The sequence below is a fragment of the Carcharodon carcharias genome, chromosome 7 (genome assembly GCF_017639515.1).
Source record: "Carcharodon carcharias isolate sCarCar2 chromosome 7, sCarCar2.pri, whole genome shotgun sequence".
Classification (NCBI taxonomy): Eukaryota; Metazoa; Chordata; class Chondrichthyes; order Lamniformes; family Lamnidae; genus Carcharodon; species Carcharodon carcharias.
Window position 1 is genome coordinate 123332532 of NC_054473.1, and position 17606 is coordinate 123350137.

At 43.5% G+C, this 17606-nt stretch overlaps 1 protein-coding gene across 1 annotated transcript in view; it reads left to right on the forward strand.

Moving 5' to 3' along the window:
* Positions 1 to 467: 467 nt before the first annotated feature.
* fa2h (fatty acid 2-hydroxylase) overlaps positions 468 to 17606 on the forward strand; it is a 118234-nt gene continuing 101095 nt past the window's right edge. Inside the window, exon 1 of the mRNA XM_041190827.1 lies at positions 468 to 870. Coding sequence (XP_041046761.1) covers positions 538 to 870 — 333 coding nt within the window. The 5' untranslated portion in view covers positions 468 to 537. The remainder of the gene's footprint in view (positions 871 to 17606) is intronic.

The following is a 17606-nucleotide window of genomic DNA, read 5'->3' on the forward strand; positions in this document are numbered from 1 at the left end:
CACTGGAGCAGAATCTGATAACATTTAACACCGAGCCAAATAAAAAGATATTAGGACAGGTAGCCATGCAAGCTTGGTCAAAAAGTATGGTTTCGAAAAGTTATTTAAAGGAGAAGAGAGGCTTAGGGAGAGTCGCGGGGCCATTCAGACTATCAATAGCACGTTAGTGATACAACCAGTGCCTCAGCTGATAACTTACTGAACAAACTAAAAGCAGGTGACGAGATGGAGCGCCATGAGCCAGCAGGAAGACACCTCGAGATGCTACAGAGAAGCGTCTCGAGCCCAAACTGCCGCAGCTGCTTCAGGTCAATCACCAGCCATGGGGCAGGTGGATGTCTGATTATCTTAATTAATGCAGGAATGCTCTCATTAATATTAATATTCAGCCACATTGTTCGGCAGAGGGCGGGACTGTGTCAGGTGTATGTTGGCGTCATGACTTATTATGTTAATTCTGGGCAGTGGAAGCAGTCGGAGTTGTACAGTAGTGGAATGTGAGTGTGGGGAGGTGAGGCAGGAGTAGTGTAGTGATTAATGCATACGATACACACAGAGAGAAAGACGGAGATGGAGAAACGCTACTTCAGTATAGCTGAGGTGCAGCAGCATACGACAATAGATTCCTGCTGGATCGTCCACGACCGGCGGGTGTACGACGTGTCAACGTTCATCCAGCGCCACCCGGGCGGCGAGCAGATGATTGTCCAGCGGGCGGGCAGGGACGTGAGCCGGGACATGGCAGGACCGCCACACCGACACAGCTCCAACGCGCAGCGCTGGCTGCAGCAGTACTACATTGGGGAACTGAGGCAGGACGGCGACCAGGAGGAGGAGGAGGAGGAGGAGGAATTTGCCCAGAAAAAACAAGTAAGTCAAAGGGAGAGTTAGAAAAAAATGTTTTGGGATCAGCTTTGAAAAAAGCCCCCCCCCCCTTCCCGAACCCTCCCCGTTATCTCTTGCAGCGCCCCCTCCAAGTGACATTTTGTGCAAAGTCATCTTTTCAAGAGAGTGAAGAAAATGAGGTGACCGCAATTTTTTTTCCGAAAAAAGCAAGTTTGGAATATTAAAAAACTCTACATGTTGAACTCCAATAGAATTAAAGTCACTGCAGAGTGAGTCATACAGAGATGGAACTAAATTGAGGAAAACTTTATGCACAGGTTCACAATTAAAATCTTTTGGCTTTGCGTAAACAGCATACCCGGAAGCTCTGGATGTTCTCTGAGGTCTATCGTGACTGTCTTCTGTCCCTGTTTTTGTTTTTTTTAAAAAATGCACCTGCTCCAGTACTTGGGCTGAGAGGATCAAAGTTGTGTGTGTGTGTGGAGAAAAATACCAGAGAGGCACCTTTTTGGATGTTCTCAATCAGTGCGGATAGCTGCTTTTGAGATTATTTTCTAAAAAAAAATCGGAGCGAAAGTAAAACAGAAAAATAGCTTACGCCTGTGATACAGTGGAAAGGGGAAATTGACTTAAAGAAATACACAGTATTTCATGGCTATTATTGAGTTTCTAGGAGGAGATTTGTACCCAGGGGAAAGTGGGTTTGTGCATTGATCCCTGTCGCGGAGGAACAGGTGCAGCCGTGAGTTTCTTTTATAGAAGGGCGTTAACCGGCAGGTTAACAACTAAACCGGTTTAGCAAGTGCAATGGGGCCCACCGTTTGCATTTTTTCGATTTCCTCTTTCCTGCCCCTCTCCTTTTCCTTTTTGTAGGGGGGTATGTGGGAGGGAAGATTTCAAAAAATGCATTTTTAAAGGCAAATCAGAATAAATCGGCTACACTGGCAACATACATAAACTCTTGCCGGAGTTCTCTAGTCAGGGAGGGATTGGCCGTGTAGTCCACAGATTGTAGCCGGTCGACCTCCGAATTGGAATACGTTCATTCAGTTCCTCTGAAGTTGTTACCCACAGTAGTAGGTACGACACTGGAATTGCGCAGAGTTTTTTTTTATAGCATGTAGATGAATGAACACGTTTATCAAATTATCAAATGACTTGGAAATGTGTCAGATTCGCAATAGCATTAGAGAATGAGCTTCTGTACTGCATCATTTTATTATCATGTCTATGCCAGCTCTTTGGTAGAGCTGTCCTATTTAGTACCATTCTCCTGCTCTTTCCACATAGCCCACAGATTTTTATCTTCAAGTATACATCAATTACATTTTGAAAATTGCTAATGAATCTCTTTCCAACAACCGTTCAGGCATTGGTTGCTTCTGGTTCTTTGCTGATCACATCTGTATCCTTTGGTTATCAACATCGCTCTCACTGGAAACTGTTTCTACTTATTTCCTCTCACTAAATCATTCATCATTTTGAACACACACCTGCATCCCTACCCCATGCTGATCTGCCCTTCTCTGTTCTAAGAAGAACAACCCATGTTTCCACAATATCTGTGCATAACTCAAGTCCCTTATCCACTCTACCATTTTAGTAAATCACTTCTACACACTCTCTCTCTAAGGCTTTGACATCCTCCTTCAACTGTAGTGCCCAGAAGTGAACACTCACTCAAACTGAGGCATAACATTTAGATGAACGAACACACTTATCAAATTATCAAATGGCTTGGAAATGTGTATTAAACAGGAATAGTCAGATTCTCAATAGCAATAGCTAAGGTAAAAAAAAAACATAATGGGAGTTATATACAGGCCTCCGAACAGTAGTCAGGATGTGGAGCACGAGATACAACAGGAGATAGAAAAGGTGAGTAAGAAGGGCAAGGTTATAGTAATCATGGGGGATTTCAATATGCAGGTAGACTGGGAAAATCAGGTTGGTAGTGGATCCCAAGAAAAGGAATTTATGGAATGTCTACGAGATGGCTTTTTGGAGCAGCTTGTGGTGGAGCCCACTAGGGAACAGGCAATTCTAGATTTAGTGATGTGTAATGAGGCAGATTTGATAAGGGCGCTTAAGGTGAAGGAACCCTTAGGAGGAAGTGACCATAATATGATAGAATTTACCCTGCAATTTGAGAGGAAAAAGCTGGAATCAGATATAACGGTATTACAGTTGAATAAAGGCAATTACAGAGGCATGAGCGAGGAGCTGGCCAGAATTGACTGGGAGATGAGCCTGGCAGGAAAGACAGTGGAACAGCAATTGCAGGAGATTCTGGGAGTAATTTGGCAAAAATTCATCCCTAGGAATAAGCATACTAAAGGGAGGACGAGGCAACCATGGCTGACAAGGGAAGTCAGTGACAGCATAAAAGCAAAAGAGAAAGCATACAATGCAGTGAAGAGCAGTGGGAAACCAGGGGATTGGGAAGCCTACAAAGACCAACAGAGGACAACTAAAAATGAAATAAGGAGGGAGAAGATTAAATATGAGGGTAAACTAGCCAGTAATATAAAAGAAGATTGCAAGAGTTTTTTTAGATATATAAAGAGAGAGGCAAAAGTGGACATTGGGCCACTGGAAAATGACGCTGGAGAAGTAGTAGTGGGGAACAAAGAAATGGCGGAGGAACTGAATAGGTACTTTGCGTCAGTCTTCACAGTGGAAGACGCGAGTGACATCCCCAAATTTCAAGAGAGTCAGGGGGCAGAGCTGAGTATGGTGGCCATTACCAAGGAGAAGGTGCTAGGAAAACTGAAAGGTGTGAAGGTGGATAAATCACCTGGACCAGATGGATTACAGCCCAGAGTTCTGAAGGAGATAGCTGAAGAGATAGTGGAGGCGTTAGTGGTGATCTTTCAGGAATCTCTGGAGTCAGGGAGCGTCCCAGAGGACTGGAAAATCGCTAATGTAACCCCCCTGTTTAAGAAGGGAGTGAGGCAAAAGACAGGAAATTACAGGCCGATTAGCCTGACCTCGGTCATTGGTAAGATTTTAGAGTCCATTATTAAGGATGAGACATCAGAATACTTGAAAGTGCATGGTAAAATCGGGCAAAGTCAGCATGGTTTCAACAAGGGGCGGTCATGCTTGACAAATCTGTTAGAATTCTTTGAGGAGGTAACGAGTAGGTTAGACAAAGGAGAGCCAATGGATGTTATCTACTTGGACTTCCAGAAGGCCTTTGACAAGGTGCCGCACAGGAGGCTGCTCAGTAAGATAAGAGCCCATGGTGTTAGAGGCAAGGTACTAGCATGGATAGAAAATTGGCTGTCTGGCAGGAGGCAGAGAGTGGGGATAAGGGGGTCCTTCTCAGGATGACGGCTGGTAACTAATGAAGTTCCACAGGGGTTAGTGTTGGGACCACAACTTTTCACTTTATGCATTAATGATCTAGATGAAGGAACTGAGGGCATCCTGGCTAAGTTTGTAGATGATACGAAGATAGGTGGAGGGACAGGTAAGGTAGTATTGAGGTGGGGATGCTGCAGAAGGATTTGGACAGGTTAGGAGAATTGGCAAAGAAGTGGCAGATGGAATACAACATGGGGAAGTGTGCAGTCATGCACTTTGGTAGGAAGAATAGAGGCATAGAGTATTTTCTAAATAGGGAGAGAATTCAGAAATCTGGCGTGGAAAGGGACTTGGGAGTCCTCGTCCAGGATTCTCTTAAGGTTAACTTACAGGTTGTTAGGAAGGCAAATGAAATGTTGGCATTTATTTCGAGAGGACTAAAATATAAAAGCAGGGATGTGCTGCTGAGGCTTTATAAGGCTCTGGTCAGACCACATTTAGAATATTGTGAGCAATTTTGGGCCCCGTATTTCAGGAAGGATGTGCTGGCCCTGGAGAAGGTCCAGAGGACGTTCGTGAGAACGATCTCAGGAATGAAAGGCTTAACATATGAGGAACATTTGAGGACTCTGGGTCTATACTCGATGGAGTTTAGAAGGATGAGGGGGGATCTAACTGAAACTTACAGAATACTGAAAGGCTTGGATAGAGTGGATGTGGGGAAGATGTTTCCATTAGCAGGAGTGACTAGGACCTGAGGGCACAGCCTCAGAGTAAAGGGAAGACCTTTTAGAACAGAGATGAGGAGAAACTTCTTAGCCAGAGAGTGGTGAATCCATGGAATTCATTGCCACAGAAGGCTGTGGAGGCCAGGTCATTGAGTGTACTTAAAACCGAGATAGATAGTTTATTGATTGGTAAGGGGATCAAAGGTTATGGGGAGAAGGTGGGAGATTGGGGTTGAGAAACTTATCAGCCATGATTGGATGGTGGAGCAGACTCGATGGGCCGAATGGCCTAATTTCTGCTCCTATGTCTTATGATCTTATAACCAGTTTTCTAAAGGTTTGGCATGACTTGATTGCTTTTATACCCTCTGTTTCTATCAATAACACCAACAGTTCACAATGCTTTTTATAAAACAGCCTTCTCAACTTGTCCTGCCACCTTCAACAAGTTGTGTGCATATGTATTCTGGTTTCTTTGCTCCTGCACCTGTTTAAAATTGTATCATTTAGCTCATAATGCGCTGCCTTGTTCTTCCTACCAAAATGTATCACTTCACATTCTTAAATTTCATCTGTCATGTCCACCCATTTCCCAGTCTTGGTCCTCCTTGAAGTATGTTACTGTTCTCCACATTGTGTTTACAGCATTTCTGAGATTCAAGCCAATTGTGCCCTTTGACATTATGCTGTAAATAGCCCCAAGTCCAGGTTATTAACACCAAGTAACCTAGTACAGACCCATAAAACCTGATACTTTATGGCAAGGTTTATCGTCAAGCATGCACTTTAGGTAGAGTAAGGTGGTGAAAATAAGCATATGCTGTTTTGTAATGACTGATTTATTTCTAAGAGACAACTACGTAAACTAAAAATAGGAAATAAAGCATCAAGCAATGTTACAAGGGAAAACAACTCATGATCACTCCTGGTGTAGGAGGAGATGGGACAGTCTGGTGACTGGAAGTGACTTGTACATGGGGAGCAGTTGCTTCTGTGGGTAATGAATATAATGTGGTTGGAGGTGAGTCAACATTTGTGAACAATTTTCTAAGAATATTTTTTGTACAAGGGCTCAAGTAAAGATTGTATATGGATGGGTCATCAAAATTATGCATTTGGAGGGAATATTGAGAAGTAGGCATTTTGTAGATGCCTACCTGTTTAAACATAGATTAAGTACATTAGAAAACTCCATGAACATGAATGGCTGTGTCAACACTAATTTGTGTTCCATATATTTAATAAATAAAAAACATTCCTGCTTTATACTTGGTGCTGAATCCCTGCTCATTTCAGATCTTTCTAGAATATTAAACAGAATATTTTCCCTCTTCAAGTTGCCACATGTTAGGTGTACAGGTGACTTGTCCTCATCTTAAATCCCTGAGTTGGACATGTTCTCAATGTTGAGTTGTTAAGGTTAGTTGAAATAATGAAATATAAGTCCGTCCTGCATTAATATTTTAACATGATGCTGAATCCTTAAATTGAGAGGGATACACTGAGTTTCTGTTCGAGGCTTAGATCCTTTCTTTCAGTTATTAGCCCTTTGAGAACACATTCTGTCTAATGGTGAGGATGCCGCAATGGTTTAAAATGAAATTGCAACGAATATTTTAGCAATAGTGTTCAGTGAACTGGTATGGTTCACAAACATAAATTATATCAATCTTTGGTGTGTGACTTGGGGATCTTCCCATGCATCTGCTGCCCTTGTCCTTGTAGGTGGTAGAAGTCGTGGGTTCGGAAGGTGCTGTTGAAGGAACCTTGGGAGTAGTTGCATTGTTTCTTGTGGAGGATGTACATTGCTGTCGCTGTGGATTGGTCCTGGGGGAAGTAAATGTTGGAGGTAGTAGGTGGGGTGCTAATCAAGAGGGCTGTTTCATCCTGGACGGTGTTGAGCTGCTTATGTTGTTGGAGCTGCGCTCATCCAGGCAAGTGGGGAGTATTCCCTCGCACTCCTGACTTGTGCTTGTGGATGATGGAAGTCAGGAGGTGAGGGTTACTTGATAGAATTCCCAGCCTCTAACCTGTTCTTGTAGGCACAGTATTTTTATAGCTGGTCCAGTTCAGTTTCTGGTCAATGGTAACCCTGAGGATAGTGAGGATTCACTTAATGCTATTGAATATCAAGAGGAGATAGTTAGTTAGATTTTCTCTTGTTGGAGGTGGTCATTGCCTGGCACTTGTAGTTGTTACTTGCCACTTAACATCCCAAGCCTGAATGTTGTTCTGGTTTTGCTGCATATGCACATGGACTGCTTCAATATCTGAGTCATCATGAATGGTGCTGAACATTGAGTAGTCATCCGCAAACATCCCCACCTCTGGCCTTATGAGGAGATGTCATTGATGAAGCAGCTGAAGATGGTTGTGCCTAGGACACTACCCTGAGGAACTCCTGCATTGATGTCCTGGGGCTGAGACAATTGGCCTCCAACATCCACAACCACCTTCCTTTGTGCTAGGTATGACTCCAACCAGTGCAGAGTTTTCCCCTGGTTCCCATTGACTCCAGCTTTGCTATGGCTCATTGATGCCACACTCAATCAAATGCTGCCTTGATGTCAAGGGCAGTCACTCTCACTTCACCTCAGGACTTCAGCTCTTTTGTCCATATTTGGACCAAGGCTATGATGAGGTCAGGAGCTGAGTGGCTCTGGCAGAACCCAATTCACTCCACATAATAACAAGAAACAGCTGAATGCACTGGATATTGCAAAGGCTATGGGTCCTGACAACATTCTGGTGAGAGTACTGAAGATTTGTGCTCCAGAACTCGCCACGCCCCTAGTCGAGCTGTTCCAGCACAACTAACATATTGGCATCTATCCAGCAATGTGAAAAATTGCCCAGGTATGTCCTTTTCACAAGGCAGGACAAATCCAACCTTGCCAATTACCACCCCACCTGTGCACTCTCCATCAAGGTGATGGAAAGTGTCTTTGACAGAGCTATCAAGCTTACTCAGCAATAACCTGCTCACTGACACACAATTTGGGTTCCACCAGGGCCACTCAGCTTCTGGCTTCATTGCAGCCTTGGTGAATTGAACTATGATGCTGGGAGCCTCAGGAGGAGGCTGAGATGGATCATCCACTCACCAGTTCTGGCTTAAAACAGTTGCAAATGTTTCAGCTTTGTCTTAGCACCCCCATCATTGAGGATATTTGTGGCGACTTTTCCTCCAGTTAGTTGTTCAAAGTCCATCACTATTTACAACTGGATGTGCTAGGAGTGCAGAGCTTAGATCTGATCTGTTGGTTGTTGGGTCGCTTAGCTCTGTCTATCACATACAGCTTCTATTTTGTCATGTAGTCCGGTGTTGTAGCTTCACTGGTTGGAGTCATACCTAGCACAAAGGAAGGTGGTTGTGGTTGTTGGAGGTGAATCACCTCAGTCCCAGGACATTGCTGCAGGAGTTCTTAGGTTAGTGTCCTAGGCCCAACCATCTTCAGCTGTTTCATCAATGACCTCCCTCCACCATAAGGCCAGAAATGGGAATGTTGGCTTCACCAGATTGACACCTCATGTTAGGTATACCTGATGATGCTCCTGGCATTCCCTGATGCACTTTTCATTGAACTTCTGTTGGACTCCAGCACTGTGGGAGATTCTAAAGTATCTTTATGTCACAGGTGGATTTGTATGCAACTCACTTGCATTGGAACTATGTTGGGCTTCCAAAAGTTAGTAGTCACTTGAAAGGATGCAAATAGAAAAATGTGTTATATGGATGCAGATTCTCTATACAGTACGATATATCATGCGAACAGCACTGAATAGGCTAAAATTTATTGATCACCTCCAGATTCCCCAAGGGCGTTTAAGAATCAACCATGTAGGCCAGACTGAGTATAAGTGCAGGTTCCATTCCCTGAGTTACCTGGGATTTTGTAACAAACTAACTTTCATTTTCTGCTGCTAGCCTATGAATTACTAGATTTCTGAATGAAATTTGAAGATGAGACCTCTGGGCTCTTTAACCCAGTACCCTAACCATACCTGCCTTTACTATATAAGTTTTTAAGGGAAATAGAGGGGAGTTGAGAGTTGCAATCATGACAGTTCAGTCTCAGAATTATGAGTTCGAAAGTTGTATTCAAGCTACACTCCAGAGATTTGAGTACATGTTTCCAGGATGATATGTCAGTGCAGTACTGAGGAAATGCTGCACGCTCTCAGTTGAAATGTTAAACAAAGGCCCTGACAGTCCCCTCAAGTGGCCATAGACAGTACCTTGATGCTTCCTTTTAAAAAAAAAACAAGGGAAGCCTCCATTTTCTAGGCAACATCCATCTTTCAACCAAAATCACAAATAGATCACCTTGGCAATGAGGTTATAGAACACAATCTGGAACCTCATGGCCTGGCATATCCCCCACTCTACCATTACTATCAAGCCAGGGGATCAACCCTGGTTCAATGAAGAGTGCAGGAGGACATACCAGGAGCAGCACCAAGCATACCTAAAAATGAGGTCTCAACCTGGTGAATCTATAACATGTGACTACTTGCATGCCAAACAGTATAAGCAGCAAGTGATAGACAGAGCTAAGCGATCCCACAACCAACGGATCAAATCCAAGCTCTGCAGTCCTGCAACATCCAGTCACGAATGGTGGTGGACAATTAAACAACTTGCTGGAGAAGGAGGCTCCACAAATATCCCCATTGTCAATGAGGGAGGAGCCCAGTACAGAAATACAAAAGATAAGGCTGAAACATTTGCTACAATCTTCAGCCAGAAGTGCTGAGTGGATGATCCATCTCTGGAGGTCCCCAGCATCACAGATGCCAGTCTTCGGCCAATTCGATTCACTCCATCTGATATCAAGAAACGGTTGAAGGCACTGGATGCTGCAAAGGCTATGGACCCTGACAATATTCCGGCAATAGTACTGAAGACTTGTGCTCCAGAACTTGCTGTACCCCTAGCCAAGCTGTTCCAGTACAGCTACAACACTGGCATCTACCTGGCTATTTGGAAAGTTGCCCAGGTATATCCTACACACATAAACAGGACGAATCCAACCCGGCCAATTACCGTGCCGTCAGTCTACTCTCCATCGTCAGTAATGTAAGGGGTCATCAAAAGTGCTATCAAATGGCACTTGCTTAGCAATAGCCTGCTCACTGAAGCCCAGTTTGGGTTCTGCCAGGGCCACTCAGCTCCTGACCTCATTACAGCCTTGGTTCAAACATGGACAAAAGAGCTGAGCTCCAGAGGTGAGGTGAGAGTAACTGCCCTGGACATCAAGGCAGCATTTGACTGAGTGTGGCATTAGGGATCCCAAGCAAAACTGGAGTCGATGGGAATCGGTTGGAGGTGGGGGGTTGGGGGGATGGGGGGGAGCTCTCCGCTGGTTGGAGTCTTACCTAGCAGAAAGGAAGATGGTTGTGGTTGTTGAAGGATAATCTTCTCAGTTCCAGGACATCACTGCAGGAGTTCCTCCAGGATCTTCATGTCCCACCATCTTCAGCTGCTTCATCAATGACCTTCCTTCCATCATAAGGTTAAAAGTGGAGATGCTCACTGCACCATTCAGGACTCATACTGAAGCAGTCCATGTCCAAATGCAGCAAGACCTGGACAATATCCAGAATTTGGCTAAGTGAAAAATAACATTCACAAGTGTCAGAGAATGTCCATCTCCAACAAGAGGGAATCCATCCATCACCCCTTGATGTTCAATGGCAATACCATCATTGAATCCCCCACTATCAACATCCTGGCGGTTACCATTGACCAGAAACTGAACTGGACTAGCCATATAGATACTGTGGCTACAAAAGCAGATCAGAGGCTAGGAATCGTGTGACAAATAACTCATTTCCTGACACCCCAAAACCTGTCCACCATCTACAGGTCACAAGTCAGGAGTGTCATGGAATACTCCCTGCTTGCCTGGATGAGTGCAGCTCCCACAACACTCAAGAAGCTTGACGCCATTCAGGACAAAGCCTGCTTGATTGGCATCCCATCTACAAACACTCACTCCCTCCACCACTGGTACATAGTAGCAGCAGTGTGTATCATCTACAAGATGCACTGCAGGAATTCACTAAGGTTCCTTTGACAGCACCTGCCAAACCCATGACCACTATCACCTAGAAGGACAAGGGCAGATAGATGGGAACACCACCACCTGGAAGATCTTCTCCAAGTCGCTCACCATCCTGACTCGGAAATGTATCGCCATTCCTTCACTGTCACTGGGTCAAAATCCTGAAATTCTCTCCCTCCCTAACAGCACTGTGGGTGTATCTACACCACATGGACTGCAGTGGTTTAAGAAGGCAGCTCACCACCGCCTTCTCGAGAGCAATTAGAGATAGGCAATAAATGCTGGCCCAGCCAGCAAAGCCCACATCCCATAAATGAATAAAAAGAAAAACCCCTTATTTATCACATTACAATAATGACTACACTTCAGAAGAATTTCACTGTCATAGGTGCCATGAAATGCAAGCTCCCTAAAGATCATCACTGTTTTATGGATTGTTTGAAATTGAGTGGCTGTTAATAAGTTAGAATGGTTAAATCTATTTTTTTTTCTCTTTTCCCACCTGACCACTGCCACCACCACTTTGTATACAGTTGTTATTCGCTATGTTAGTCATTCCATTGGCTCCTGATTGTTTGGAGTCGTAATTAATAAACTTCAAAAGCTTTGAACTGCTTGCTTCAAAGGGTAAGATGCTCCTTAAAAATCACCCCATTGATTCACTTGATTTGAGAGAGTTGTGTATATCCTGATTCGCTTCTATTTCTGGAGAATTGATTATTCTATGGAGATGGATTGAGATCAGGCATTGGTTTTAAGAGGTTCAGTATATCTGCATGTGCTTATGAGTTTAGCATTCTTCTGGAAAACTAAAGGTGCACCTTTACCCTATTAGAACCATTGAATTGAGGGACCTTTCCACAAGCTGCTCTCTCTAATCCTAGGACCTAGGATTGTCAGCATTGTACTCATGAAAAGATGGACTATTGAAATGAGGTTAGCTGTTCAGGTTTAATGTGGACAGCTTTTTCACTGGGTACTAATAATGGAGGCTTACAGGGAAGCAAGTTAAAAGAATAAGTGTATGCAATGAAGTTATTCTCTTAAAATATGGTATGATGTTTAAGTACCTTTATGACCTAAACTGCAGAGTATCTCTTCACATTTGTGCTGCAGGAGTAAGGCACATGAGTGACTGGCTGCGAAAGAGGCTGGTAGCCCGCTTCAGCGTTTTTTTTTGTGCTTCATTGGTCAACTAATAGGACCACTGTGGGTGCTAGTAGTTTGTTAGAGTTCACTCTGGGTCCGAGTTGCTGTTGCAGCATGCATGTTTATGTGCTCTGCTTGTTGTCTGGAGCTATGGGTAGTGATAGTAGAAACTCCAACATTCTTTCCATCTGACTCCATTACTGACCAGGAATCTCTCCCGATCATGCTGTCTGCCATTGGAATGTGTTGGAAGGATTTGCAGGTTGATATTCAACCCATTTGGTCGTGTCACGAACACTCCTTCCTTGGCCATTAAGTCCTCAGGTGGGACTTGCTCCCAGAACTTCTGGTTCAGGCAGGAACACTACCCACTGCACCAGAAGATCTGCCCGCCACTTTGGGAGCCATCAGCAAATACTTTTCCTCCTGAATCCCTGAGTACCCAAACCTCAACACCCAGCCAAGTTACTTGCTCCTTACCTCTGGCTAGCATTTCCATCTCCACTTGGCTGTAGTGTGTGGATTAAGTAGACACTGCTGTTTTTGAGGGGGTGGTTGTGGGTTTGAAGCTGCAGAAGTGCATTATCTGCCAAAGCTTCTTAACCTGTATGCTTTGGAACTTTTGTCTTGGCACTAAGCATTTCTCCTTGTTAATGGTGGAACCATAGAAAAGTTACGGTGCAGAAAGGCCATTCAGCCCATGTCTGAGCTGGCCAGAAAAGGAAACTAGCCACTCATTTTAATCCCACTTTTCAGCACCTGCTCTGTAGCCTTGCAGATTACAGCGTTTCAGGTGCAGATCCAAATAACTTTTAAATGAGTTGAGCGCTTCAATCTCAACCATCAATTTAGGCAGTGAATTCCAGATGCTCAACATCCTCTGGATGAAAAGATTTTTCCGTGTCCCCTCTAATCCTTCTAAAATTGCCTTAAATCTATAGTAACGATATCAATAATGTTCCAGAGGCATATCTCGGATTCAGACACGAATATTGCCTTCATGTTGCATGTCCTGTGCTAGTCGGAAAATTTTTAACTAAAATGCAAGATGTATGTGAATCTGTTTAAAACAGAACAAAGCTAGTGTGTTTGTGGTCTGAGACAAGCTGGTCTCATGGTCATCATTACTGAGACTGAATGCTGTTTTTGCCAAAAGAAGGGGCACTTTCCAGGCTATGTGTCACGGCAAAAAACTTTGCTTACAGAATAAGCAAAAAAAACAAGCCTTTGAAAGGTGGCAAAATCCATGAAATAGAGGATATTAATGACATTGAGATGCCTTTCCCTGGGGTGATCCAGGAACCAAGCAGAAGCTACAGGAGTGCTGATATCCTAGTAGAGGGAAACGAGAGTTAGGCACAGGTGCAGCCATTTCAGTTCTTTCTGATGCTGAACTGTGATCAGAGAAGTTCTCTTCTGCTGCCATGCAAAAACTTATGTGGGCTAGGAGTTATGGAACTCAAGGTCACAGGACAGCTGAATTCAACCCTTCAGTATAGAGAGAGAAAAATCAATGATACCTTTTATGTGTGATCCTAAACCAGAGTTGTTCACTCTTAAGCCGGAAAGTCTGTAGTGACTTGCATCTGATTTGCAGAGTAGAGAAACTGGAAAGCCAAGAAAATCAACCTAAAAGCTTCAGCTCTGAACTTCCACAGCATTTCATGGGACTGGGAAAGCTGAAGACAGCTTATCACATCACTCTGCACCCTGAAATGAAGCCAGTGTGCCTGCTTACACTTAAAAAAAAAAAATCCTTATCTGCTCCTGCCAAAGGAAATTGACTGTGTTGAAGTATGGTGGTGTTTCACCTGTGACAGAAGCAGCAAGCTGGTGCTCAGGGATGGCCCCAGTGCCAAAACCCAACTGATTTATCCAAGTCTGTGTAGATCTTACAGGGCTGAACAAAGCAGTTGAATGCGAGGTACATCTTTTGTCATCTGGACGAGAGCTTAGCAAAATTGGGAGAGAGTTCAATCTACACAAAGCTGCAAATTGTGGGTTTTTTTGGCAACTACCCCATAATGAAGAGTCTAAGTTTCTCACAGCCTTTACACCTTTTTGGGAGGTTTTGTTTTAACAGACTATCCTTCAGCATCACGTCAACGCCAGAAATCATCTGGAGGGTAATGGCAAGTATCCTAGAAGAACTAGCTGGAGTTGTATGTCACATGGATCATGTCCTAATCCATGGATCCACTCAGACAGAACTTGACACTAGAATGTGAGCTGTGCTATAACACCTGCAGCAAGCAGGACTTGTGCTCAACAAATGTGAATTTTCACAGCTGATAGTCAAATTCCTTGGGCATATTGTGGAGGCATCTGGTGTCAGAGCTGATTCGCAGAAGACGAGCAATTAGGGAACTTCCAGCTCCTTACAATATGACTGAGCTCCAGAGATTCATGGGTATGATGAACCAAGTCAAAGTTCTTGTGTCTTATGTCAATGAGCCAGCTGTTATGACAGGACAATGTATGGTGCTGGGAGGAAGCACAACAGAGGTCTTTTTAGAAAATCAGAGGCTGCTGTCACCTGATGCATTAGTTCACTGTGATCCACAACTACCCACTATCATTGCTGCAGATGCATCTTCTATATGTTTGGAAGCTGTACTCTTTTTCCAATACGGATGGATGGAAAGCGTAGATCAATTGACCATGCATCCCATTGGCTGATAAGCTGAACAGAGATGAGCAGTGATCGAGAAAGAAGCATTAGCTGCAACATGGGCTTGTGAAAAGTTTGTAGATTATGTTCTTGGTCTCCACTTCAAGGTAGAGACAGACCAGAAACCCTTAGTGACACTCTTTAATTCTAAGGAGTTAGCAAAAATGCCTCCATGAGTACATCAATTCAGGCTGAGGCTGATGAGGTTTGAATCAAAGACAGAATATATTCTGGGAAAACATCAGATGCATTCTGTCCAGAATACCAGTGCTAGACCTAAAGAGGGTAATAGTCTTTGAAGAGGTAGAAATCTTTGCATCGACAACAACCACAACTCTACCAGCAACAACTCATTGACTGAAAGAAATTAGAGATGCACAGAAATCTGAAGAATGTGTGATCAGGTCAGAGTACTGAATCAAGGATGGCCAGTATACATGCCCCATAATCCCATCCTCAGACAGTGCTAATGAACAGAGAGAGAGTGCGCCTCAGTGTAGTTAATGATTTACTTAATCTATAATGAGAGATTGGTAATTGAGAGTTCTGTGACTCAATATACTGCAACAATTGTACCAAGGATGTTTGGGCATCGCTGTTTGGTGGTCAAAGTAATTGGAAGAAATGGTATCAAGCTGTATTGCTTGTGCTATTCATTGACAAGAGAACCATTAATGTCATCTTCCTTTCCATCAGGATCATGGGAACATCATTAGACCCTTTTGAACTCAGAGCTAAAATGTTCTTGATCATGGTATACTACTGCTCGATCGATAGAAGTCAAGCAACTGCAGGATCACACTTCTGAAGCAGTGATTATATTGCTGAAGGAAATATTTTCAATGCATGGATTTCCAGACCTTATCTCAGACAATAGGCTACAGTTTGCCAAGCAACACTTTTTTTTTAAAGGGTTTATCCATACCACCAGCTCACCAACATACCCTCAAGCCAATGGTGGAAGCAGAAAGAGGAGTCCGTACAATGAAAGCATTGCTGAAGAACGATGACATCTAACTTCTGAACTATCGTTCAACTCCACACCAAAATAGTTTAGCACCATGTGAACTCCCAATGATAAGGAAGTTGCAAACTCAACTCCCTACACTCTCTCTCACACACCTCATTCATCCTGAGAATACAAGCTGATGAAGAAAGAGGATTAGTACTGTTCCAGTCAGATATGGAACTGAGACAAACATCACATGGCATGCACCCGACCAGACCTCGAACCAGGTTGGATTTGAGTCCAAGCTCGTTATGGACAAGTGATTGAACAGATGCCACATCTAGGCTCCTAGCTCATTCAAACCCAAAATGATACTGAGACTGAACAGATGTGCAGTAGTTGCCACACAAAAGCAATCTTCTATACAGTCAAAGCCGTCATCTATCCAACTGAACAGACCAGAGATGCTGCATTCAGAGAAAAATCCAGATGATTAACATGAATCATGTGTTAATTGGCCTTCCACTCAGCAGAACCTGAGAGATCACCACCCACAGGACTCAAATCCCCAATCTCGTCCAAAGGAGCGGAGGATCCTTTCAGTTGGACTAGTGAAACTACCACTGTGGTTGTCTTTCTATTTATATAAAAAAAAATTGAAGTCAGACTTGGGAGATGTGGTATAAGGGGTTAATTCTAACCGTAATATGCTAATAAGACACAGTATACATCACAGGAACTGAAGGCTGCCTCATGATCTTGTTCTCTCCCGTGCAACCTCGTGGTTAAGATGCAGACATTTTAGAGATGTTTCAATAAAGTTGTTGTTTTTCTTATCTCTGACTCTGTAACATACTCTTAACAAGACCAAGAATATTATAGTGGAGACCTTTGGGAACCATCTTCTCCAAGTAATCTGTTCGCCATGTTACATTTGTCATATGTCATGTCTCATTTGTATGAGAGCATAAATCAATAATTGGGGCAGGGGTGGAAAAGGGAGTCCACCTAGGAAGGGGCAAAGCCATAGAAGGATTTGAAGATGAGCATAATTTAAAATTTGAGGTATTGGAGAACTGCAGGGTTGATCAGAACCAAGAAATTATTGTTGTGAACAGCCTGCCTGCCTTGAGATTGCCACTGGGTGAGGGAATGGGGGTTAATGACCAGGAAGTGCAGCTGAAGGTTTGCTTTTCAATGTTGATATGAAGGAAGACAAGACTTAACAAAGATGACATGTGGACTTGCAGGTCAACAGCAGAGATGGTAGAGTGGCAAAGCTCTGTGCTACCAGAATGCACATGCACTCTGTTCTGTGAGCGCACAGTGCCCAGTTTTAAATGTTTGGAATGAGTCTGCTCTCTGGTGATGGTATAATTGACAACATGGGTGATGTGGTACCAGTTAGGCTGCGTCACTCTAGTAGAGATTATGATGGGGTTGGGTTAGATTTCTGTAGCTCACAGGGCTTATAATATATATTTAGGCTAGTGAGGGGAAAAATTTTAACTCTTTCTGATCACTCTGCAGTGATTCTTTCTGGAAAGGGCACAGGTTCCCCTATTGGCTTCAGAGGAACTTGAGTACACAGCTGTTGCTTGTGAACTTGAGTCATTATGTTGAGTGATAAGAGTGGACAAGGAAAAATTAAACCTTTCATCGTAGTTATAATGGACTTCGCTTCTGTTAATTAAAATTCTAACCCTCTTTATATTACAAGTATTCTTATAATAGCCTTGGCTTTTGGTGTCCTAACATCTGTCTTTTTTATTGTAACCATACTGCAAGAACAGATGGGTAGCATTTCGAGATTTTTCTGACTATCAAGATTTCTCTCTCCTGCCATCTCCCAAAGCTGGCAAAGTATGTGCAGGTCCATGGCTAAT